Here is a 26,438-nt window from a genome sequence, read left to right as displayed (position 1 = left end):
AACCCCCCCCCATTTTTATTTTCTTGAATTATTTGGAAAACTAATTTGGAGTAATTTTTGACTTAAAAATATACAGATTTTTGCATGTATTTTATCAGTATATGCATTAAAAAATGTATGACAGGTGTGTTTGAAATAAGACCAAGTTGACAGAAGACCAAAAAAGGGTTTTGGTTCATTTTTTTTAAATTGCAAATTATACAAATCATGCAATAATTTGATTGCTTAATATGATCTTGTAATTTTCCTAAAAAATATATTTTATTCTTGAAACAAGATTTGCAAGAATTTTATCTTGATATTGACCAGACCATAACTATGCTTGGAACATGAAAAAAAAAGGATATTAAAATTAAAATATAATTCATAAATTTATTTTTAAATATAAAAATAAAAGATATTAAGATGCAATTTTGCTTATTTTGCTCCCAGGACATTTTTACTATAAAACAACACAATGATACTGATGGAATTTTGTTTTTGTTTTGTTTTTTGCTGCAGTATAAGCATTATAGTCTAAAAACAAACAATAAGATTATTCTTAATGGGTGCAGTGTAGCTTGGGTGGCTTTTAAGAATTGATTGAGATGTGGCACATCTGTGGGCTTTTTTTTATGAGGCAGGAGATACTCACTCTTGCACCAGATGGACCATGAGGACCAGCTTCACCAGGAACACCCTGTGGAACAGAGAACATAATAAATAACACTGAACGAAAAACTGCACTGTGATTTTGTAAAATATAAAGTAGTAAGGGCAATTTTACATAACATACTGTATGTCATATCGTGTTTACAATATGTTTGTTTACTTGTAGACAGAATACATAATAGAAAAAACACAATTCCTTGAGTTAACACAGTTATTTCCAATGACCACACGTACCTGGTCACCAGGTTTGCCAGTCTCACCAGTGGCACCCTGTGTACCTGGCAGACCCTATAAGAGAATAACCAACGATAATCAGCCTCTAATCTTAAATTCACTCGTATTTGGAGGATGTGGACATAGATAAAAACATACCTGGAATCCAGGAGAACCGGCGGATCCCTGTTCTCCCTTCTCTCCAGCTGGGCCCTAAGAGACGACAGACCCGAGAAAAAAATCAGAAACAGTTCACATTGCCACGGCAGAATTGAATCATATCGAACTTTCAGATGTTTAAGCAGACGTACAGCAGGTCCAGGAGAACCAGGAGCACCAACATCCCCATCCTTGCCAGGAGCGCCCTATAGAAATACACAGAAACCAATGCATCATACTGCACCTGCTCAGATATGCAATTGTCTGGAGGTTACACAGTTTTTTAAAGAGTTTAACTGAGAGACCAAGTGTTTAAAGAAATGCTCAAGGTTGCATAAATCACTTTAAATTAGTGTAAATCAGTACGTACCAAAGCACCAGGAGGTCCAACAACACCTCTCTCACCAGACTTACCAGCCTCACCCTAAGAGGAATACATCCATGTTAAATATTACATTAAATAGTATGCAGATCTGATATTCATAAAGCAATCTTTTTATTTTTCAAGAGAATAATACACTGAACCTCATAAAGCTTGACATATGAAATAAGAGTCAGAAAAATCTTTTTGAAAATGTAACAGTGTACTGAACCTTTAGACAAAAAAAAAAAAAGGTTGCATAAAGCAAAAAGTGTTTTTTTTTAGTATCATATTTGATGCATTAGGCTTTTATGGCTTTAAAAGAAGTCTCTTATGCTCACCAAGGCTGCATTAAAAATATAAAAAACAGAGTAAAAACAGTGATATTGTGAAATATTATCACTTTTCTATATATTTTGCTTATATATATATTTTTTGTTTAATATTTTGCTGCTTAATGTTTTTTCAGGATATCCACATTATTCGCTGAATAAAAAGTTGAAAAGCATAGAATTGATTTAAAATAGAAATATTTTGCAAGATTATAAATGTCTTTAATCACTTTAATGCATAGGTGCTGAATAAAAGTATTAATTTCTTCTTCTTTTTTTCTTTTTTAAATTTTGCTTACCCCAAACTTTTAAATGGTAATGTTTCATGGTTTCCACAAAAAAATCTTAAGCAGCACAACTGTTTTCAAAATGGATTAAAATAAGGAAATCAGCAAATAAGCAAATCAGCATATTAGAGTGATTTCTGGAGGATCAAGATTGGAGTGATGGCAGCTGAAATTGCAGCATTGAAATCAAAGGAATAAATTATATTTGAAAAAATATATTCAAATAGAAAACAGTTATTTTAAATTGAAATAATATTTCACAATATTATTGTTTTTACTGTCATTTTTGATCAAACGAATGCACTCTCAATGATTCCAAACATTTGACTGGTAGTGTAAAGCACATTTTCAAGTTACCAGACACAACATTTACTAGACTGTTCAGAGACTGAGTACAGTTTAGCAAAATTTATGGCCTTGATTTGTCAGGTGCTGGATCAGTAATCTTACCCCAGGTCCGGGAGGTCCATCAGTACCAGGAAGACCACGGTTACCAGGGGCACCCTTTTGAAAGAAAAAGAAAATATGAGAGACAAACAAACAAAAAAGCATGCCTGAATCGAAATGAACAGGTACGTTAAACCTACACGGCCTCCAAGGGGTCCGACAGGTCCAGCACCACCAGGCTCACCACGAGCTCCTCTCTTTCCTTCCTCACCAGCAGGTCCGGCGAGACCTTGAGGTCCAACTGAGCCCTAGGACAGAGAACAGCAACTATTACTATTACAGTGGAGGTTTCTGTGAATATTAGGAAATTATCTTTGCTTCAAAGAAACTTACAGGTTCTCCCTTAGGACCGGCATCTCCCTTATTGCCTTGGAGACCTGGATCACCCTGGAAACAGAGCATAAAATATCTGAACTCAGCCCATTATGCGTCAATCTTCAGACTCTTCTATAACCAATGCAACTTCAAGGGATAGGTTTACCCGAAAATGAAAATCTTGTCATTATTTATTAACCCTCATGTGGTTCCAAACTGGTATGCATTTTTTTTCTTCTATGTGACAAAAAAGAAAATATTCTGAATAATGTTGGTAAGCTAACGGTTCCATTTATTTAACACTTCCATTGTGTTAAATATAGTTGTGTGTGTGTGTGTGTGTGTGTTTTAAATGACACATGACAGGGTGAGTGAATAATGACTGGATTTAAATTTTTGATTGATCTATCCCTTTAAAGTACTTTTGTAAGACAGGAAAGAGGTTAAGTGCCTTGTTTAAGGGCACAGAGAGTATTATTTTTTGAATTACTACCACATCAGAGCTTTATCACATCTAAGTCTAAGTCATTTCAATGAAACTAAAGGTTGCTAAAATTATGTGCTTGTAGCACTCATATATAGCTACACTTTTCATGCATGTACAATACAATGCAGTGTACATACATTGTTTCCTTTGGGGCCAAGAGCACCAGAAGGGCCAAGGGGTCCAGGAGGTCCACGGGCACCTGGGAAACCAGGAGCGCCAGCAATACCAGCAGCACCCTACAAAACATCATTGCAAAGCAATTAAATCAGTCTGATGTGTGTGAAACTGGCCCAAAATGGAGGGCAACAGCATTAATAAGAGATTTGGTGCGAGATAACATATGTGACCCTGGAGCACAAAAGCAGTGTTGAGTCGCTGGGGGATATTTGTAGCAATAGCCAACAATACATTGTATGGGTCAAAATTATAGATTTTTCTTTTATGCCAAAAATCATTAGGATATTAAGTAAAGATCATGTTCCATGAAGATATTTTGCATATTTGCGACTGTAAATATATAAAAACTTAATTTTTGATTAGTAATATGCATTGCTAAGAACTTCATTTGGACAACTTTAAAAGTGATTTTCTCAGTATTTTGATATTTTTGCACCCTCAGATTCCAAATGTTCAAATAGTTGTATCTTGGCCAAATATTGTCCTATCCTAACAAACCAAACATCAATGGAAAGCATATTTATTCAGCTTATTTTTGGTCCAGGGTCACATACATAAAAAATACTTACAGGAGATCCTTTGCCACCAGGAGCACCATCAGCACCAGGAGCTCCCTGTGCAATGAGAAAAAGATAGATTTAAAGTTAAAGCAAATGATATTCATCATGATTAATGTTTATAACATCTTCATGTCTTACAATCTATTTTAGTAGATAATATAGTTTGGATTTAAATTTTTTTGGATTTACAGCTTTTCTAATTATAACTGTATTTTAAATGTACCACTATTCTGTTTCTGCAATGCAAGCACAGGCATTTCCTTTTAAAATCTAGCTCATTTAAAATCATTCCAGCAAATAAACAGCTGTGTAATTTGAGATTTACTCACAGCAGGACCGGCGCCACCAGCAGGTCCAGGGTTACCAGGCTCACCACGGGCTCCCTGAGGTCCCTCTGAACCACGACCTCCAGCAGGGCCAGTTTCTCCCTACAGAAGACAAGAAGAAAATAGGGGTCTTGTCAGTTTATTTATGGAACTCCAACTGGTATCTATAGTAATTAATTGAGATCTAAAGTATTTTATATGGGTATACTGTATGCATAACAAAGGGGGTTTAAAACAATCAATTAACTGTTGTCTGCATGTTTTCAGGAAAAAGTAGGTTTGAGTATGTTCAATAATTTTCGCTTTGCTTTTATTAACTTTTAACTGTTGGTAGCAACAATCCATGACCATAAAACATTTATAATTTATAATAAAGTGTTTGTACCTTAGCACCAGCACCACCAGAGAAACCAGGAGAACCAGCAGGGCCAGTGGGTCCCTAATATAGGAGAAAAATAATAAGAGAATTAAACACATTATAATAGATGGAAACACTGAATAAGACCCATCCTGCTCCGATCAAACACTGTAATATGTGTAGCAATAGTGTTAATTTTGTCAGCCATTTTTAATTTAGTCTTAGTCTTTTAAATTAGTCTTAGTCTTGGTGTCAAATGTACTTTTTAATTATTGTCATATTTATTCAACGTCGTTGTCCTAGTTTTGCTTAGTCAAGTTTTAGTCGACTAAATGTCTGAGCATTTTAGTCTACTTTTAGTCAATGAAAACTTTTCAGCACATTTTCGTCATGCTGTATAATAGTTAAACTGCTAAAAAAATGATTTTCTTTTTTTTTGCTCAAAATTATAATCGAAAAGATTGTTGTCATTTGAGAAATTAATTTTTACTTTTCAGGTACTGCGCTTTCTCTAATAAGCACAAATCAATAGAATGTGGGCTCACACACATGGTTTATTTTACCTCATCTAGTTTACTGATTATAGTCTATTTAATATCAAAGAATTAGATATGCACTTTCTCTGCCTACATTATGAAAACCGGCAAAAACAAACAAAAATATTTTAACAGTAAAATTCCTAATAGTAATTCCAATCATTCCAAACTGTAATAATGTCTCTCTATTAAAACAACAGCGGTTGAGTAAGTGCATTTATTCAGCAACCACAATCGCAAACAAAATAGTCGAGATCTCATGACACAACACAGACTGGCTGAATGACACTTTCATTTAAGCTGAACATCTCACATGGAGATCACTAAACTTCAGCTTACTCGTTTATCGGTGCTTCCTCAATGAAGAGCGAGCGCATGCATATGGTTGCCAGATTGCAAAAAAATAAGCAAAACACCTGGCAGAAAATGTATCCTTTTAATAGAGAAGCTCTGATTTGAAATCTTGATATCTGGCAACCGCACACATGAAAGCTCGTGTCGTAGAGGCGTGTAAAGCAGTTCGCAATAATGTTTTTTATGAAAATAAAAATACATTTTAGTCTCGTCTTTTATCGTAACCGATATTGCATGTTGATATAGTCACAGTCTATCGACCTTATTGTCGTCTCGTCATTGTCTTGTAGTCATGGGAAAAAAGCTCGTCAATGAACATTTTACGTCATACTTTTTGTTAAATTAACACTATGTAGCAATATGTTGTAGTATAAGAAACTAAAGCATCAGTAATAATCCTCACATTATTAGCTATAACAACTTAATTGTGTTTCCTGGATTTAACTTTCACTTAATACAACTTCACATTTGACTAAACTCAAAATCTGAAGGCAGCACAAACACTTGAAAACAACTACTTTTTAAATCAAATCAAATCAACTGCTTGATTTTTTGCCTCTAAAATGAGTACTATGATCATCAAATTGTGTTTTGTGTCAATATACATGAAAAGAAATTCTTGAATTTGCAATAGATTGTTATAATAAATGAGTGGTGTATTACCAGAATATTGATCTTAGGAAACTTACGGGAGGTCCGGCACCGCCAGTGTTGCCATCATTACCGCGGGCACCCTGCAGAAAACAAAAAAGATTACAATCACCCATCTTTATGACCCAATGATGACACTGAATGATGGTCTTAAACCCTGCAGGAGGATTTTGCCTACGACTACAGTATTTGAGCATTTTATCTTCATGCCTGCAGAACTTTGTCACTTATTATGTTTGCACATGCCAGCAGCAGACATATTTCAATTAGGCTCAACTATCTTAGGTTTGTGATGCATTCTCATTTTTGCATTTATAAATGTTTACTCATTGTGAATCAATAAGAGTTGGGTTGTGTTGTATAAGCTGAATGATAAACGGAAAATGAGTCTCCGTTGATTATTCAGTAGGGGCTGAATGAAAAACAGAGAATGGTTTTCTAGTTTCTAGTCCACAAGATGAAGCAGAGTAAGGGGTTAGAAACAACAAGGCATGGATGTGACTCTTACAGAAGGGCCAGGAGAACCAGGGCGACCTCTCTCACCGGGCAAACCACGAGGACCCTGAAAGATGTAGATGGGAAAATGTGAGAAGAATGACATCAATTTGAAGATGGACTTCACATGGACTTTAAATCCCATCCAGAATCACTCACTATGGCTCCAGGAGTACCACTCTCACCAGGAACACCAGACTCTCCCTGTGATCAGAGAGAAGACACAATCAACAGAGAACCAACAATACAGCGCTGCATATGCTAAATCAAATTAGCATTCGCGTCCACAGACTAAAATCTGTGAATAACAATAGCTGTATATATGAAAACATACAAAATAAAGGAAAATGAAAATCTAACCTTAGGTCCAGCAGGTCCAGTGTCTCCCTTAGCTCCATCTAGACCAGAGAAACCCTGTAAGAGGTAACAGGAAACAAAACATTACATTACTACTAAAGAATAAATATATCTATATATTTTTCCAAGCAGTATTGCACACAAAATGGAACACATAGGTGGCCAAAATTAATGAACGAATAGATAAAAACATGTAATAAAATGCTAAATAAAATATGAAAATAAGTTTTCATTATATATATATATATATATATATATACTGTATAGATAAAATGACAATACGAAAAAAACACATTTTAAAACACAGTAAAAAGGTAAGGTTATGTGCTGTCGTACTTACTCTGTGTCCCTTGATGCCGGGGAGTCCAGGGGTTCCTGGGAACCCACGAGCACCCTGTGAAATAAGCAAGAGAATATCATTATGATGATTGTTTGAATCTCTTTCCACCCAGTGGTGTTTAAAATGTTTTAATTCCAATCAAATAATCATATCTTATTCTACTCTAGTTTAAGACTTAATAAGTTGCCTTCTATGTCCGCAATGTGGTAGTAATTTGTGTGTATCAATGAGAAAACCATGTATGAGCAAAAGCACCTGAGGCCCAGCGGATCCGCGCTCACCAGGACGACCAGATTTGCCAGCTTCACCCTGAGGAAGAGCAGAAGAACGATAAGAAGGCATGAAGAAGAGACTGAAAACGGACTCATCTGACGGTCTGAAAAACTCACATCCTCTCCATTCTTTCCAGGAGGACCGGAAGGACCGCGAGAACCCATTGGACCCTGCAAGCAACAACAGCAGAAGAAAAATCACAAACTGCTGGTAAAATATGTTTTTTTTGACTGTTTGCATATTTCTGAATGTTTTCATATTGTGTCATACTGACACTAAATCTCAAAACTAAAAGGAAGCAGAAGATACTCACAGGAGCACCAGCCTCACCAGGCTCGCCTGGGGGGCCAGTGAATCCCTGAGGGCCCTGTGAAAAATACAGATAAACACAGTTATATATCAGATACTGCATGTATAATAAGCCACATGAGGTTTATAGTCCATGACGAATAACTGTCTAGAAAGAAGGCTGATTCATTTGTTCTAACAAATCAACAACATTTTGTATTATAAGGTAAAACACTAGAAATAGACGTACAGATGAACCTGCAGGTCCAGGGAGGCCACGGGGACCCATGGGGCCCTAAAAGTGAGAAAACACAAGAAAGAAATAATACAGACATTAAAAACCAGTATAAAACAAGTATAGCACTCCATATATACTATATCATGCAAGTTATTGCAGTTTAGAAGTGCAAATGGAGTAAAAAAGCATGAAATCTATGAAAGCGCATTAAATATTTGAACTAGTTTTTGAATGACAGATCCAGTGTGGTGGATCACAGATATAATGCAGGAAAATGAAATAAAAGTGAATTATGATACATGCGATATACACAAAATTGCTGAATATCAAGACTGAGTAAAAGTGAGGGATCACTTAGGCCAAATTACACAACTTTTTATGTTTCACAACATAAATTTCTGTATATTCTATGTGAGTTCATGAAAGAAAAGAGATGGAAGTAAGAGTAGGAAAAGAGAAGCTGTCTTACTGGTGGACCGGGGAGAGCAGGGCCGCTGGATTTCTCACTGCCATAAGCCATTTGAGAAAGGAAAGACTGTAAGGGATGACAAGAACGAAAGAGTGAGGATTTGAGGTTGTGCTTATCTTCATTGAATCATTTACTGCTGAACAACTAAAATACAGTTTTCTTTTTAATGCAGAAATATTTGAAGATAATCAACTCTTAGCTAATACATACTATGAAATCACCTAAGCGACATGTCACATATATGTAAGTTATGTCAAAACCTTCAAATACAGCTATTTTTCTTTTATAGAGTGCATAGTCTGCTTTCATTCCTGGCAACCCACAACCCTCAATGATAGGAGCTGTTCACTTAAGCTGGTACTGAACTACAGAAAAACAGAAGCTTCATACACACTTTCTATTAGATATAAAATAAAATAAAATAAAAAAATATTTATTTTATTTTATTTTTGTAGAATGCCAAAGGAAATAATCTATGGTGCAGCAGTACGTATCATGAAGACTACAGAAAAAATTATGTTTCTGAATATGGGCCAGCATGGCAAGATTCTCTCAAACTTAATCTTAGTGACACCACAAATGCAGATTCACAAAATTATACGATCAAAATTGTGCTGCTTACTCCACCACCGAGGCCAGGGGTTCCAGGAGGACCAGGAGGTCCAGGGAGTCCGTTCTCTCCGGGAATACCGTCTCTGCCAGGAGGCCCTGGAGGACCCTGCCAAAATAGCACAGATCCATGAGCGGCATAAAATCACATCAGCAAAGCTGCACTACCTTTGCTAAATCTAGTTCAATGCGGCTGTAGCGTGTTACACATGAAGATCCATTTAAATGCAATCGGCAAAAATGCAATGCTTTGGTACAGAATGTATTACAAATGTCATAGACTGAAAGTCTAATATGTGTGGCAAAAAAAAGCCTAAATCTGCAACTTCTCTAATGTTACATATAAGGTCACAGAGGTCAAAGGTCAGTGGGACAATTAGAAGTCAGCGGGTTAAAAGTCTCCAATGCCCCATAATTCGACCTAATTATTTCCATTTGCGAAAGATTTTCATATCAACGCAAACATTTTGTCACCTAGAGACTTTGTTTTTGTCACCTACAGACTTTGTAGATTTGAAAACGAATGTGCAATTGGTTATTTTTAGTAATCAAAATTTAAATTTTTAGTTGTACTAGACAAACCCAGTAGGTACAAAACTAGATAAATATAAATACATTACAATGAAACGATAAGCAGCTTGTTCAAAAACAAATATTGTACTCACGGGGTCTCCGTTTGGACCAACAGGTTCCTAAAAAATGGAAAAATAAGAAATATTAGGATACTTTACATTGGTGTACATTCTAAATATATTAATTTTGTGTGTAATCTACATTTATATATGGTGTGACATAAGTATTCAAAAAAGTAAATTAAATCATTAATAAATAACTCAAGTTATTTTTATATATATATGTATAATAATACACACATTAACATACACTGAAGTAATAATGTGTGTGTGTGTGTGTATATACATATAAATACACACACACACACAGACATATACATGTATATATATATATATATATATACCCACACACACATGTATAAAATGAGGTGCATTATAAAAAAAAAATGAAATAAATTCCCACTAACCTGGTGATCACCATTTGGAGGTCTAGGACCAAATGAAGGATCAATCACATAATCTATGGAATAAAAGGTCAGAGGACTGATTCAGAACCATGAAAATATGGAGCTATCTTTCATTAACAAGATTAACAAACATTTATTACTTCCATTGGTGCTCAAAAGATCAGCAGTTAATGTGCATTCAGAAAGTTTCATTATTCATATTTGAATGCACATAAACAAAATGTAATATCAGAAAGTGCAATCAAGTGTAAAAAAAACAAAAAATACAATTTCAGTTTTTAAAAAGTGTAATTAGCCATAAAGCAATAAAAACAAGAAGCAAAAACATCCTTAATCCCTCAGAAAATCCAGGTGCTTGTGCTCCACAGGTCTCTGAGGTGATGGCAGGCCAATGAAAGATATTTCCCCGAGCATGTGCTCAAGCGTTCGCACACTTGAGGGCGACAGAGCTAGTGTGACCGCAAGGTGCACAGCATGACTGAAGCTACATGTATATATATATATATATATATATATATATATATATATATATACACACACACACATGTATAAAATGAGGTGCATTATAAAAAAAAAATGAAATAAATTCCCACTAACCTGGTGATCACCATTTGGAGGTCTAGGACCAAATGAAGGATCAATCACATAATCTATGGAATAAAAGGTCAGAGGACTGATTCAGAACCATGAAAATATGGAGCTATCTTTCATTAACAAGATTAACAAACATTTATTACTTCCATTGGTGCTCAAAAGATCAGCAGTTAATGTGCATTCAGAAAGTTTCATTATTCATATTTGAATGCACATAAACAAAATGTAATATCAGAAAGTGCAATCAAGTGTAAAAAAACAAAAAATACAATTTCAGTTTTTAAAAAGTGTAATTAGCCAAAAAGCAATAAAAACAAGAAGCAAAAACATCCTTAATCCCTCAGAAAATCCAGGTGCTTGTGCTCCACAGGTCTCTGAGGTGATGGCAGGCCAATGAAAGATATTTCCCCGAGCATGTGCTCAAGCGTTCGCACACTTGAGGGCGACAGAGCTAGTGTGACCGCAAGGTGCACAGCATGACTGAAGCAAAGGTGCGGAGTGTACCGTCGGGGCAGATGGGGCAGCATTCTCCGTCGGGAATCTCTGGATTGGCACATTCTGCTGTATCTTCGCAGAGCACGTCGTCGCACATGACCGTCCCGCTGTCGCAGACGCAGATTTGGCAGGGCTCAGGTTTCCATACATCCTTGTCGTTGTAATTCTGACCGTCCAATGTACAGCTACCGAATGAGCCTGTAAGGACAACAGACGTGAATTAGCACAGTAAAGTCAATCACATTCGTCAGTGAACTCATCATTTTACCTTAAAAGTTTAAAGACACAGAAATTCTAAACATGAACTAAATCACTAAATATGTAGCTAACTAAACTAAATTCATTTACAATATGTTGCTAACTAAATACAGGATTAACTCAAAGGCGAAGTGTTCTATTACAAAAAAGAAGTTCAAATCGACAATTTAAATGCTTTCTGCTTGAAAAAAAACTAACAACATACACATCCGTGTATCCTTCAAGGGAACAAATAATGCTCTTTATAACCTGAAGGCACAATAAGAGCAATGATGATAGAGTTTCACTCTTGCATATGCAGAAAGCCTCTGAACTAAACAGCAAAGATGATTGTCATCCAATATAATCATGCATACTGATCTAGTGTGATGCGTATTAATTATTTACTTACTGTTTAATTCATATTTTAGAAATAAGAGGTAAATGAAGCTAAAATGGCCTAATGGGGCGTGATGCACAATGATGATGAGTATGAAGGCCTGCATCCCCTCAGACCCATGAAGTATTAAAATCCACCGCATGGTGGCGCCAAAAGAAAAAAAGCCGTCACGCCCTGAACATTCGCAAACTAAATGCATTTTGGAATTCTAAATTGTAATTCTGTTGTTACATTTTAGCAGCCGTGCAGGATAAAACTGTCGAAACGTATGTTGACGGATGCTAGTCTATCGGTGTAATCCAAAGTCCGTAACACAACTTGTAACTCAAGTCCGCGTGCGGCAAGATGGAAAAATGACCATTTCTAGAATATAAAAAATGCTGATGAGAATAAAAAGGTAGTTTTTTCCTCCTCAAGACATTCCCAAAAAGTTTTAGATTGCAGGTCACTTGTAAGCAAGACAGTTGAAAAATTCCCCCCTCTTGAGTTCTCCAATCTCCTCAGTCAAGCATCTGTGCAAATCAGGAGTAAAAATCATATACTCACTATCATCCTCTCCTTGTCCTCTCACCACAAGGACCGCTGCGGCGAGCAGCAGCCCTAACCGGATATCCACAAAGCTGAACATGTCTAAATATTAGACATGTAGACTCTTTGAGGCAAGAGGAATCCTGTTTTGTCCTCAATCATACACGTAGGGTCCGGTCTGTGTAACTCCAATCCAGACCCCAGCAGAAACTCCCTACTGCCTAAACAAATGTTTGACCCTGGCTTTTATATGCCAACGTTTTGGGGAGGTGCTGAGTGCGCTAGATATCTGCTACATGTTCAAGTCAAAGCGAGTCCCTCCTTCAGCCAAGACGAAGGGCCGCCTTAAAACATGTCAAACTATTTGGAGTCCTCATTACAACGTGGACATTTTGAAACATGGAGAAGTGTGTCAGGGATTCTGGATATCGTGATTGTATTTTCTGAATCTCTGGATGGTTCGATTCAGCGTGTTTCATTTTCACTCGGATAAGTTGGACCCTCTTGGTGGATGTGATCATTTTATTGCTTTTTTACAAATAGGCATTTGTTTTAGTCGCCAAATGATGATCATATTCTGCAGTTTCTTTATACATGAAGGTGAACTGAGTTACTGCAATCAGCATGCATGCTACGTTTGAACAGAATTATGGTTTGAGGGAGATTTATGGATAGAAAATGGAATGAAGCATTGGATTTACTCTTTTTCTAAATGTTCAAACATGAACGTTCAGTCGTCATTTACTCACCCTCATGTCATTCCAAACCTTTATGATTATCTGTTTCTGTTGAAGCACAAAAGAAGTAGATGTTTTGAAAAATGTCCCAATGTTTTTTTTGTGTGTTCACACAATGAAAGTCAACTCGTTTTAGACCCCATTGTCCTTTAAAATGTCTTCATTTGCATTCCACAGATAAGATAAGTGAGTAAATGATGAGAGAAATTTATTTTTGGGTGAACTATTTCTTAAGACTTTGTCTTCTGTGAAAAATGTCTCAGTGATGACTCGTTTTAGACCTGAACGTCCTTCAAAATATCTTATTTTGCATTTAACAGATAAAAAGAACGTCAGTGAGTGAGAAAATACTGACCAAAAATTCATTTTGGGGAGAAATATCCCTTAAACATGACCATATAGGCCCAACTGGACCTTTCTGGTTTTAGATTATTAGCCACATAATTTGAAGGGTAAAATATATTTTCATATTAGTCCATTAGAGAACTTGCTCCTGCAATGATCTCAGAAAGATGATGACTAAAAGCTACTAACAAAGGCTTATTTATTTATTTAAAGAATACCCACAGGGTTATAAACGAATAAACGTACATATTTTTAAACAATGACAAACAGAAATACTAAAACTTCAACTAAAATTAAAATGAAGACAGAAAATATTCATCCTCTTCACAAAGACATGCCACAGTTGTTATAAAGTGATAAATGTTCAATATTTTAGCCATAGACAGAACAACAACATAACATGGATATTTGTGCAAATGTCCATTGCATGCCTGAACATATGAGCAAAGCTGTGAGCCTTTAGCTTTCCCGTATGCAACATGTTAAGCAGAGAGAAGACAGAGACAAACTGAGAGAAAGAGAGAGAGAGACAGAAGAACATCTGGCATCATATCAAACCATACTCATTGCTCTGTGGACACGTTGCAACTTCAAGCTCCATGGCCCTGTCTGACCTCCTTTCTCTTTATGTTTTAACATTTATTGCCTGTTCACTATCACTTTTTAAAATTGCAATAGGAATGATAAGTGCAACATGTAAAGATTTAGCCAATAATAACAGAAGATGAACATGAAAAAGTGGTTCTAAAACCATGTGGATTGATCTGAAATCAGTTCACCGGATTCAATAGATGCTTGGGTAAACAAAACAGCATGTTTTTTATTCCTATTTCTCTGCATTCTCACTAAGGTTGAATAATAGCATTTATCAGCACGTGTACATGCCTGAGGATTGTCTTCAAATTCCCCAGGATGTTCGACTGGCTCACACGTTAGCAAAGACTTTATCATCTTTTATTGTGTGGCTGGATATAGCAGAGTAGATGGATCCTATCCCAGGAAAACCATATGGTGATGCTGGTTTTATACAGCCAGGTAGAAATCTGAAACCATGCCTTATCAAGCTGAGATTAACAACCTTTTAATGTTACCACCAGTCTAAAACAGAAATAAGCACATTTTGAATGGAATATTGAATTGTTTCATTTTGCGGCTTCCAAAGTCATCTCACATATTTATTTATTTATTTCATATTCTATATGATATATATATATTTTCCAAATGGCCAGACTGCAACATTGCAAATTCTGTATATATATATATATATACACACACACACATGTATAAAATGAGGTGCATTATAAAAAAAAAATGAAATAAATTCCCACTAACCTGGTGATCACCATTTGGAGGTCTAGGACCAAATGAAGGATCAATCACATAATCTATGGAATAAAAGGTCAGAGGACTGATTCAGAACCATGAAAATATGGAGCTATCTTTCATTAACAAGATTAACAAACATTTATTACTTCCATTGGTGCTCAAAAGATCAGCAGTTAATGTGCATTCAGAAAGTTTCATTATTCATATTTGAATGCACATAAACAAAATGTAATATCAGAAAGTGCAATCAAGTGTAAAAAAACAAAAAATACAATTTCAGTTTTTAAAAAGTGTAATTAGCCATAAAGCAATAAAAACAAGAAGCAAAAACATCCTTAATCCCTCAGAAAATCCAGGTGCTTGTGCTCCACAGGTCTCTGAGGTGATGGCAGGCCAATGAAAGATATTTCCCCGAGCATGTGCTCAAGCGTTCGCACACTTGAGGGCGACAGAGCTAGTGTGACCGCAAGGTGCACAGCATGACTGAAGCAAAGGTGCGGAGTGTACCGTCGGGGCAGATGGGGCAGCATTCTCCGTCGGGAATCTCTGGATTGGCACATTCTGCTGTATCTTCGCAGAGCACGTCGTCGCACATGACCGTCCCGCTGTCGCAGACGCAGATTTGGCAGGGCTCAGGTTTCCATACATCCTTGTCGTTGTAATTCTGACCGTCCAATGTACAGCTACCGAATGAGCCTGTAAGGACAACAGACGTGAATTAGCACAGTAAAGTCAATCACATTCGTCAGTGAACTCATCATTTTACCTTAAAAGTTTAAAGACACAGAAATTCTAAACATGAACTAAATCACTAAATATGTAGCTAACTAAACTAAATTCATTTACAATATGTTGCTAACTAAATACAGGATTAACTCAAAGGCGAAGTGTTCTATTACAAAAAAGAAGTTCAAATCGACAATTTAAATGCTTTCTGCTTGAAAAAAAACTAACAACATACACATCCGTGTATCCTTCAAGGGAACAAATAATGCTCTTTATAACCTGAAGGCACAATAAGAGCAATGATGATAGAGTTTCACTCTTGCATATGCAGAAAGCCTCTGAACTAAACAGCAAAGATGATTGTCATCCAATATAATCATGCATACTGATCTAGTGTGATGCGTATTAATTATTTACTTACTGTTTAATTCATATTTTAGAAATAAGAGGTAAATGAAGCTAAAATGGCCTAATGGGGCGTGATGCACAATGATGATGAGTATGAAGGCCTGCATCCCCTCAGACCCATGAAGTATTAAAATCCACCGCATGGTGGCGCCAAAAGAAAAAAAGCCGTCACGCCCTGAACGTTCGCAAACTAAATGCATTTTGGAATTCTAAATTGTAATTCTGTTGTTACATTTTAGCAGCCGTGCAGGATAAAACTGTCGAAACGTATGTTGACGGATACTAGTCTATCGGTGTAATCCAAAGTCCGTAACACAACTTGTAACTCAAGTCCGCGTGCGGCAAGATGGAAAAATGACCATTTCTAGAATATAAAAAATGCTGATGAGAATAAAAAGGTAGTTTTTTCCTCCTCAAGACATTCCCAAAAAGTTTTAGATTGCAGGTCACTTGTAAGCAAGACAGTTGAAAAATTCCCCCCTCTTGAGTTCTCCAATCTCCTCAGTCAAGCATCTGTGCAAATCAGGAGTAAAAATCATATACTCACTATCATCCTCTCCTTGTCCTCTCACCACAAGGACCGCTGCGGCGAGCAGCAGCCCTAACCGGATATCCACAAAGCTGAACATGTCTAAATACTAGACATGTAGACTCTTTGAGGCAAGAGGAATCCTGTTTTGTCCTCAATCATACACGTAGGGTCCGGTCTGTGTAACTCCAATCCAGACCCCAGCAGAAACTCCCTACTGCCTAAACAAATGTTTGACCCTGGCTTTTATATGCCAACGTTTTGGGGAGGTGCTGAGTGCGCTAGATATCTGCTACATGTTCAAGTCAAAGCGAGTCCCTCCTTCAGCCAAGACGAAGGGCCGCCTTAAAACATGTCAAACTATTTGGAGTCCTCATTACAACGTGGACATTTTGAAACATGGAGAAGTGTGTCAGGGATTCTGGATATCGTGATTGTATTTTCTGAATCTCTGGATGGTTCGATTCAGCGTGTTTCATTTTCACTCGGATAAGTTGGACCCTCTTGGTGGATGTGATCATTTTATTGCTTTTTTACAAATAGGCATTTGTTTTAGTCGCCAAATGATGATCATATTCTGCAGTTTCTTTATACATGAAGGTGAACTGAGTTACTGCAATCAGCATGCATGCTACGTTTGAACAGAATTATGGTTTGAGGGAGATTTATGAATAGAAAATGGAATGAAGCATTGGATTTACTCTTTTTCTAAATGTTCAAACATGAACGTTCAGTCGTCATTTACTCACCCTCATGTCATTCCAAACCTTTATGATTATCTGTTTCTGTTGAAGCACAAAAGAAGTAGATGTTTTGAAAAATGTCCCAATGTTTTTTTTGTGTGTTCACACAATGAAAGTCAACTCGTTTTAGACCCCATTGTCCTTTAAAATGTCTTCATTTGCATTCCACAGATAAGATAAGTGAGTAAATGATGAGAGAAATTTATTTTTGGGTGAACTATTTCTTAAGACTTTGTCTTCTGTGAAAAATGTCTCAGTGATGACTCGTTTTAGACCTGAACGTCCTTCAAAATATCTTATTTTGCATTTAACAGATAAAAAGAACGTCAGTGAGTGAGAAAATACTGACCAAAAATTCATTTTGGGGAGAAATATCCCTTAAACATGACCATATAGGCCCAACTGGACCTTTCTGGTTTTAGATTATTAGCCACATAATTTGAAGGGTAAAATATATTTTCATATTAGTCCATTAGAGAACTTGCTCCTGCAATGATCTCAGAAAGATGACGACTAAAAGCTACTAACAAAGGCTTATTTATTTATTTAAAGAATACCCACAGGGTTATAAACGAATAAACGTACATATTTTTAAACAATGACAAACAGAAATACTAAAACTTCAACTAAAATTAAAATGAAGACAGAAAATATTCATCCTCTTCACAAAGGCATGCCACAGTTGTTATAAAGTGATAAATGTTCAATATTTTAGCCATAGACAGAACAACAACATAACATGGATATTTGTGCAAATGTCCATTGCATGCCTGAACATATGAGCAAAGCTGTGAGCCTTTAGCTTTCCCGTATGCAACATGTTAAGCAGAGAGAAGACAGAGACAAACTGAGAGAAAGAGAGAGAGAGACAGAAGAACATCTGGCATCATATCAAACCATACTCATTGCTCTGTGGACACGTTGCAACTTCAAGCTCCATGGCCCTGTCTGACCTCCTTTCTCTTTATGTTTTAACATTTATTGCCTGTTCACTATCACTTTTTAAAATTGCAATAGGAATGATAAGTGCAACATGTAAAGATTTAGCCAATAATAACAGAAGATGAACATGAAAAAGTGGTTCTAAAACCATGTGGATTGATCTGAAATCAGTTCACCGGATTCAATAGATGCTTGGGTAAACAAAACAGCATGTTTTTTATTCCTATTTCTCTGCATTCTCACTAAGGTTGAATAATAGCATTTATCAGCACGTGTACATGCCTGAGGATTGTCTTCAAATTCCCCAGGATGTTCGACTGGCTCACACGTTAGCAAAGACTTTATCATCTTTTATTGTGTGGCTGGATATAGCAGAGTAGATGGATCCTATCCCAGGAAAACCATATGGTGATGCTGGTTTTATACAGCCAGGTAGAAATCTGAAACCATGCCTTATCAAGCTGAGATTAACAACCTTTTAATGTTACCACCAGTCTAAAACAGAAATAAGCACATTTTGAATGGAATATTGAATTGTTTCATTTTGCGGCTTCCAAAGTCATCTCACATATTTATTTATTTATTTCATATTCTATATGATATATATATATTTTCCAAATGGCCAGACTGCAACATTGCAAATTCTGTTAAATTAAGTTTAAAATAAAATATCAAAGACACGTATGCTGTGTCTCAAATCCTTGCAACCTTTTGGGCATAATCAGCACTGTTTTAAGATTGTGGTCGTTATTTCAGTATGGAACTGGTATTTTAGCAACTAATGTCAACACTGAGTGTCTCATATGAGTCTTTAAGTCTCTTGTGAATGTGAGGAGGCTGTTATTGATGATGAACATCTCAAATCAGACAATTATTGCCCATGAATGCAGCAGGTGGTGAGTGAGCTTGTTTTGAGACACAGCTGTAATTTCTGTCCTTCTGGATGAACCCTCTAAATGGCCTACTATATCCAAGGAAACTGTTTTCATATAAAATAATCTGATTATTATCAATGTTGAAAACAGTTGAGCTGCTTCATGTTTTTGTGGAAATCATGATACATTTTTTGGGATTCTTTGATTAGTAGAAAGTCCAAAAAACAGCATTTAATTGAAATCTTTTGTAACATTATAATAATATGAATTAACTGTCGCATTTAATCAATTTAATGCATCCTTGCTGAATAAAAATATTCAATACAATTTTACTGACCCCAAACTTTAAGCGCCAAACTTTGTCTCCACTCATTTATTTTTTTTAATTGAACTGTATGCTAATGAACTCTAATAAGGTTGTCATTGTAAAAGTAGTCATGCTATTAAAGGGTTAGTTCACCCAAAAATGAAAATTCTGTAATTAATTACTCACCCTCGTGTTGTTCGAAAGCCGTAAGACCTTTGTTTATCTTTAGAACACAATTGAAGATATTTTTGATGAAATCTGAGGGCTCTCTGTTGTCTCTCGTTGCGCCACACACTCGCGTCATGATACTGTCGTGAACGCGCGTCCACAAGTGACGCAGTAGAGACGAAAATGTGGAATACAGTCGTTTTTTTTGTTTTCTTTGCGCAAAAAAGTATTCTCATAGCTTCGTAAGTTTACAGTTGAACCACTGATGTCACACGGACTTACTTTGTCGATCATCTTGGTACTTTTCTGGACCTTGAACGTGGTAGTTACCTTGCCGTCTATGGGAGGGTCAGAGAGTCCTCAGATTTCATCAAAAATATCTTAAATTGTGTTCTGAAGATGAACGAAGGTCTTGCGGGTTTCGAACAACACGAGGGCGAGTAATTAATGACAGAATTTTCATTTTTGGGTGAATTAAATATCAATGAATAAATAATGATGATGATGATGCCTGCTGCATGTTTAGTATATACACAAAATATTACTGAAACCAATTTGTCAAACAAACAAACAAAGAGGCAGCATTTTCTTATTCATACCACATTATGTGTTAATAAAATAAAACAGCTCATTACTGTCAAATCTACATTATTATTAAAAAGGCTGAACTGTTGTAATTATTGGAAAAATATAATTAGGTTAAAGGGTTAAGTCTAAGCCCAATCATTCCATCCCTATACATCAACATACAATCACTTTTCCCCTTTAAACTGTATTAACTAACTTTCTCAATAGTGAGAACGTTTTCTTATTGAGAGATGGGAAAGACAGTACAGATTGGGCAGGGCGAGGTTTAAATAGAAGTGGTAATTTTCAGTGTTTTTGTTTTACAGGAGTTGCAGTAATATGCGCCTCTGTGGCAAGTGTCTGGCAGAACTCAGACCGGCGGTCAGGATGGAGTTATACAAGGCCAGCACAGCCTTCTCTGAACCAGGTGTCTGAACCATTACTTTAATGCTGATATACACTAAAATATGACTAAAAAGTCACCTTTCACCCTTAACACAGCTGCATTTCCTCTCCAATGCTTTTTGCAAATTTCAGAGTTCTCCCACATTTACCAGAGACCAAACAAGACATCACAGCACTGCCCAAAAGCCACTCAAACGCTGATCACATCAAGCCAAAACACACTTTTAGATCGAATTTAAATAACAAGCACATAAACAAGCAAACAGCTAACGATATACAAACAACTACACCAGCCAATAGTCAGTGAAATCTGCAACATGTTTATTTGTCTCAGATTGAACTAGGCTCACACGCCAGTCTTCATAAAATCATTGGTACTTATTGTAGACCAGCCAATAGTCAGTGAAATCTGCAACACGTTTATTTGTCTCAGATTGAACTAGGCTCACACGCCAGTCTTCATAAAATCATTGGTACTTATTGTAGAAAAAATCATTGGGGGATTTTCTGGCTTATTCTGGTGCAGAACTGCCCAACAAAGTGTGGGTCAATCTGAAATCAAGAATGTGCAACAAAATGCCATGTAATGTAAACGTACCCTAAATTTAAAGAAATAAATGACCAATTAATGATTTTCAAACAGGTTTCCTGAACACTCCCCCTGTCCGCCATTGGTCAGACAAATAGTCAAGCCCCGCCCCAAACTTCCACCATTGGCTTCTGTGTCTCCCTGATCAGAGCAGTCAATCAATGGAGTAAATGCTTTAGTACCTCACTCTTATAAAATGACATCCTGGATGTGATACATTTGTTCAGATGGGAAGTGGTATTTTTGGATAGTGTTTAGTACACTGGGAGATGGTGGGGATACCTCAGCCGTTCTCTTTTACAAGCACAGCCACGAAACACATGTTTCTACTTGCTGCAGTTGAATCGCTGCGAGAGACCATCCACTCCAAACCCTGATTCTGACCCATACAATGTATTTTTGGCTATTGCTACAAATATCCCCCAGCGACTTATGCTTTTGTGATCCAGGGTCACACATGTAATTGCATATTTGTAAAGATAAAGTTGCAATTTAGCACATTTAATTTAAAACATTTACTTTAAAATAAAAAAAACACCCTACAGTTAAAATTATAATCAAATATTTCACATGTGCTTTAGTATGTTAGTCAACACATCAAAATTAGTGGATTCTATAAAGCAAAACAAAATAGGATTAAAACAATGATTTAAAATGTATTCTGAAGTAAAACTTTACATGATTACAAAGTGCATTTTTAAAAGTGTACAAAAGTGTGCTGAGAAACAGTGGTGAAAGTCTGTACCTTTTATCTATTATTTCATTATTATCTGCAAGTACACTTAAAAAAATAGTTTAAGATTTGAAGTACACTACAAGTGCACATTCAAGTGCACTTCGTTCTCACAAGAGTAACTCAGTTGAAAGAAATACTTATGAAAACACGAAAAGCTGTCAGTGAGCAACTATTTTTACACTTTAAAACAAATCTTAATCAGTATTTCTGTATTTTGCATTGTTTTATTTTTCAGTTGTTCACTGATGTCAACCAGGCCGAGTACCCTGATCCGCCCACTCTCTCTGTTTTCTCTTGTTCTCCACCCCTTCACTCCCCAAGAACTGATTTGTATCCTCAGGCCATCGTTGTGAGCTAGACAGGCTAAAGGTTACACAGATGGCAATCTGAGAGATCAGATTTCAACAGGTCAGATGTACATTTATTGCTTTAGGCTTAAATTCTTCAGCTTAAACAGTTTGGACTGTCTTAGTACTGATAGTCGGTGGTTTTATGGAAATCTAGGGCCAAATTTGAATCGCATTCACACTCCGAAGACTTGGACTGATAAAAATAAGTGAATCTTAGACAATCACCTGAAGGCAAACTCTACATGGTGCAAATATCTCCTTCAACAAGAGTCTTCATGCTGCCTCCTTGAGCTCATTGCACCGTTGCTTTAAATTATTCCTTGCAAAATGCAATAAGCTACGCATAGAATAAAAAAACTAAAAAAACATTAAGTTGATTGCAGGGTGGAAGGCCTTCTTCCTATTGCTTGGCAGTCTTGCACTTTGGAAAGCTGGAATCATTGTGATATGTGGTCATTTTGTAATCACACGGCTTTCACTCACTCTGTCTTTAGACAGACTGTAAGCCAAACGCAGCTCCTTCATTTCAACTCACAGGCCGAGAGTTTTTTACTGTCTCTGTGTTAGTGGTGGGATTTCGCTGATGCAGTTAAACACTGCATCTCTTGCATTGTTTAAATGTTATTCTTTCTGCATTTGAGAATCTTCTCCATTGCCAAAACTGGCAGGAAGCTGACGGTTAATGAAAGGCTGTGTGAAATTAATTCAAATCAGCCCACGGCAACCCAGACTAGCATTGACCTCATTACCAGGTCACTGCACTCTTTTCTCAAACCACGTCACCAGCAGAAGAATTGTGAAAAAAGTGCGAGGAGGAGGAGAAAACAGACCTCATGGATCGTGTCGCATGGCCCTCCTCCGACCCCACCCAAACTTGGAGCACCAAAGTACAGATCATAAAGATGTTTTCTCATTTTGTTGAGACGTCTAGCATTGCATTATGAATGCACAAAAATCTGTATTGTCAAATATTGAGTAAATACTTTTATATATATATATATATATATATATATACTGGGGCAAGTTGTCTAAAGGCATTTGTGTCAGTTATTACTGTCAATGAAATGTTGTGAAATACATGACTGATGTTTTAAAAAGTTTTATGGACAGATATCTGAATAAAAATAAAAAAGGTAATTGCAACATTTTATCTGACAATTCTGACTTTTCTTGCAATTGCGAGTTTACATTTCGCAATTCTGGCTTTTTTCTCTCTCTCAGAATTGCGAGATATAAACGTGTTATATCGCCTGTCAATCAACTTCCCAGCGAAGAGTCAACTGTGAGAAAAAAGCCAGAATTGTGAAATAGAAACTCGCAATGGCGAGTTATAAAGTCCAATTCTGAGGGGAATAAAGACTATATTCTTACAATTGCAAGTTAATTGCAAATTAAAACAAACAAAAAAAGAAGCCAGAATTGCAAGATGTAAACTTGCAATTGTGAGAAAACAAAACGTCAGGGTAAAGGTCCTTGCACACTGAGTATGCGTTTTTCAGTTTTTTTCATATTCGCCATCTTTTCCTATCAAAATGCTTGCTACGGATGCGAAAACGCAGAAAATCGAACCTGGTCCAAATTTTTTTATGAAAGACGAAAGTTTCGGAGGCAGTGTGTAAATGTGAATGACACAACGTGAGGTCATATTTATTTTTCAACGTGCGAACATTTCGGACGAAAAAATCAGGACTTTTCAGAAAACATATTTTCAGTTTAGGGACAACTTCTCAGTATTAACTAGCATGCATATTACTAGCATACTGGCTGTTTATTAGTACTTATAAAGCACATATTAATGCCTTATTCTGCATGAGCATATTTTAGATCCCTTAATCCACCCCATATCTAAACTTAACAACTACCTTAACATTAATTAGCAGGAAATTAGGAGTTTGCCGAGCAGAAAAGTCACAGTTAATAGTTAGAATTGGAGCTCTATTCACAGCGACATTATAAATGTCTTTATTGTAAACTTTGATTTAATTGAATGCATCCTGGCTGAACAGAAATATTAATTTCTTGTACTGACCCGAAACGTTTGAACGTTAGTTTCTCTCTCACAGTCCATCTTATTCTCATTAATGGCTGGGTTTAGTCTCTGTAGACACACGTACTAAGTCCTGTTCTCCTCCTCCAAGTTCAGTTCCTAGTCAGAGAGAGAAAAAACAAGAAAGAAACAGAATGGAAAATATGACTGAATTCTACCCAGACTACAGATAATGTGCAAACGGCAGCTGGAACTCAAGACACAACCTACTGAAGGGAAAAGACACTGAGAGTCTGAGACTTCGGAAATAAAAACAATTCAAACCGAGTCAAAATGCTAAGAAAATAGAATGCCGAAAAGCCTGCAGTTACTACATGTGGTGATTATTAGATGTATTGGATGTTCTAACACATGATGTTTGGAAAAAGCTTCAGTCTGTATTATACACTGCATCAGGCTGAACACACGACAGATGTGTTTTTTCAGCACTGTGGAGCTGAGGGTTATTCTTCAGTTCCGCTTTGGCAGACATTTACAACATCGGAAACCTCTGCAGAGAAACATCTGAAAAAGAGCTTTTCCACGTCTTCTCTAATACATTGTTCAACACTCCCTGGCTTTGCTGGCGTGTTTGGTTCTGTATCTGCATTAACACATTAACTCCTTTCAGTAGCAAGCAATTGGAGGCTACACACTCTTTTCTCTTTTGTAGGTTTTTGTGTGTTCATTGTAACTCAACTGGTAAAGCTTAGTGATAAATGAAAGTCCTATCAGAGGAGAAGGTATCTGAAGATTCATTACACTTTCATGTCTTTCTTTTGTCAATTGGGCCAGGTGTCTAAAGATTCAGAGGAATACGAGAAATAGTCATTTCATGTACTTTGAGGAGGCTGATTTGAAGATTTGGCTGTTTTGGCTGTAGATATTCCCAGTTCAAATCCCTCCCTGCTCAAAATGGGGATGACCAATTCAAGCTTTAGTACGTCAGCATGAACTGCTCCAACACATCAACAAAATCAGACATCTCTTCCAACAGAAGCTTTGATGTGACTTTGGAGCTGTCTTATGACTAGATTTGTTCAATAGTAAATAATAATAATAATGTAATTAAACTCAAATAATAAATGATATATATATATATATATATATATATATCATTTATTATTTGAGTGTTACACAGCTCTGAATGCTGGAATCCAAACACTTCTCTGACGTGTTGAGCAGATGTGATGAAGTTTAGTTTTACAGTTAATGTTTCCTGCACCAAAAAGATGTCATTTAAAGAGAATTAAGACACTGCACTGTAGCTTTAAGACCTGTATAATTAAGTGACCTCTGAAATGATTGGCTAAATCTCCTGAATTGCAGTAGTTCAAACTATCCTTCAGGGTGGACCAAAACGGCTGAATGGGAATGAAGATGTGGTGACAATATGGTTATGATTTCTGCATGACCCAATTTTTGCATCTTATTTCCCATAAATGGTCTCAGTGTACTGAGAAAAGAGCTTTGAATTGTGAAAGGTGGATACTTTTTAAATGAAGTGCATTATGGTGCCCGTCCACTTTTTTAGTGGTCTTTGTGTCAGAACTACTTTTCCCTATTCCACCAAGTCTTTGTTAGGGAGTTATAAGCAATTAATTAAACCAGCTACGATTGCAATCACAACATTACAAACTTTGATTTAAAGCAAAAAAGTATTTGAAAATCAGACAAAAAGACAAATGCACAAGACTGTGAACTTAACAGATTTAATGAAGGAAAGAACTGCACTCCCACGAAGCATTGCGAATGACATAATCGAATTAGAAATAGACAACTGCATGTCAAAATGTTGAGTATTTGTGTATACAGAAATAATATATATTTGCCTTTTTTATCAAATAAGGATACAAATATTTAAGTAGTTTGAGTATTTAAGCAGACTGACTCACTTCATTCAGTGTTTCATGGGAGTGGGCGGAGCTAAAGATCTCTTTTGTGATTTGCTTGTTTTAATTCTCTGATTGGTGGAGATTTCTTTGCAGAATCATGGGTAATGTAGTTTTCCACCAAGAATTTGGCTGTTAAACATAGTAACAAAAAAAAAAAGTTGAAATAATGTGAAATGACCGCTTCAACT

At 36.4% G+C, this 26,438-nt stretch overlaps 2 protein-coding genes across 2 annotated transcripts in view; both read right to left on the bottom strand.

Moving 5' to 3' along the window:
* Window positions 1-12,819, bottom strand: part of LOC107561997 (collagen alpha-1(I) chain-like) — a 26,642-nt gene extending 13,823 nt beyond the window's left edge. The window contains exons 1-28 of the mRNA XM_016246553.1: window positions 12,595-12,819; window positions 11,421-11,609; window positions 10,916-10,972; window positions 10,323-10,375; window positions 9,949-9,975; window positions 9,297-9,392; window positions 8,675-8,740; window positions 8,218-8,262; window positions 7,993-8,046; window positions 7,796-7,849; window positions 7,662-7,715; window positions 7,407-7,460; window positions 7,070-7,123; window positions 6,869-6,913; window positions 6,723-6,776; window positions 6,253-6,297; window positions 4,701-4,754; window positions 4,319-4,417; window positions 3,999-4,043; window positions 3,390-3,488; window positions 2,784-2,837; window positions 2,591-2,698; window positions 2,454-2,507; window positions 1,394-1,447; window positions 1,176-1,229; window positions 1,024-1,077; window positions 886-939; window positions 635-679 (exon numbers count right to left, since the gene is read on the bottom strand). Coding sequence (XP_016102039.1) covers window positions 635-679; window positions 886-939; window positions 1,024-1,077; window positions 1,176-1,229; window positions 1,394-1,447; window positions 2,454-2,507; window positions 2,591-2,698; window positions 2,784-2,837; window positions 3,390-3,488; window positions 3,999-4,043; window positions 4,319-4,417; window positions 4,701-4,754; window positions 6,253-6,297; window positions 6,723-6,776; window positions 6,869-6,913; window positions 7,070-7,123; window positions 7,407-7,460; window positions 7,662-7,715; window positions 7,796-7,849; window positions 7,993-8,046; window positions 8,218-8,262; window positions 8,675-8,740; window positions 9,297-9,392; window positions 9,949-9,975; window positions 10,323-10,375; window positions 10,916-10,972; window positions 11,421-11,609; window positions 12,595-12,676 — 1,803 coding nt within the window. The 5' untranslated portion in view covers window positions 12,677-12,819. The remainder of the gene's footprint in view (window positions 1-634; window positions 680-885; window positions 940-1,023; window positions 1,078-1,175; window positions 1,230-1,393; window positions 1,448-2,453; window positions 2,508-2,590; window positions 2,699-2,783; window positions 2,838-3,389; window positions 3,489-3,998; window positions 4,044-4,318; window positions 4,418-4,700; window positions 4,755-6,252; window positions 6,298-6,722; window positions 6,777-6,868; window positions 6,914-7,069; window positions 7,124-7,406; window positions 7,461-7,661; window positions 7,716-7,795; window positions 7,850-7,992; window positions 8,047-8,217; window positions 8,263-8,674; window positions 8,741-9,296; window positions 9,393-9,948; window positions 9,976-10,322; window positions 10,376-10,915; window positions 10,973-11,420; window positions 11,610-12,594) is intronic.
* Window positions 12,820-13,313: 494 nt separating this feature from the next.
* Window positions 13,314-16,884, bottom strand: LOC107561996 (collagen alpha-1(I) chain-like). The gene is made up of 4 exons (XM_016246552.1): window positions 16,666-16,884; window positions 15,492-15,680; window positions 14,991-15,043; window positions 13,314-13,361 (listed from the first exon to the last, which is right to left on the bottom strand). The coding sequence occupies exons 1-4, from the start codon at window positions 16,745-16,747 to the stop codon at window positions 13,314-13,316; spliced, it is 372 nt and encodes a 123-aa protein (XP_016102038.1). The 5' UTR covers window positions 16,748-16,884.
* Window positions 16,885-26,438: the final 9,554 nt, after the last annotated feature.

Source organism: Sinocyclocheilus grahami, unplaced genomic scaffold, assembly GCF_001515645.1.
Source record: "Sinocyclocheilus grahami isolate Dianchi unplaced genomic scaffold, SAMN03320097.WGS_v1.1 scaffold802.1, whole genome shotgun sequence".
NCBI lineage: Eukaryota > Metazoa > Chordata > Actinopteri > Cypriniformes > Cyprinidae > Sinocyclocheilus > Sinocyclocheilus grahami.
The sequence above is the reverse complement of the archived record's forward strand: the minus strand, read 5'-3'. Positions and strand labels throughout refer to the sequence as shown.

What these genes read in the sequence shown, in the direction of transcription:
- LOC107561996 (XM_016246552.1), bottom strand. Translation starts at nt 16,747, where the DNA reads ATGTTCAGCTTTGTGGATATCCGGTTAGGGCTGCTGCTCGCCGCAGCG. An exon ending in AGGACAAGGAGAGGATGATA is followed by an intron (nt 15,681 to 16,665) that starts GTGAGTATATGA and finishes TTGTCCTTACAG; the next exon opens with GCTCATTCGGTAGCTGTACA. An exon ending in CTGCCCCATCTGCCCCGACG is followed by an intron (nt 15,044 to 15,491) that starts GTACACTCCGCA and finishes TTTATTCCATAG; the next exon opens with ATTATGTGATTGATCCTTCA.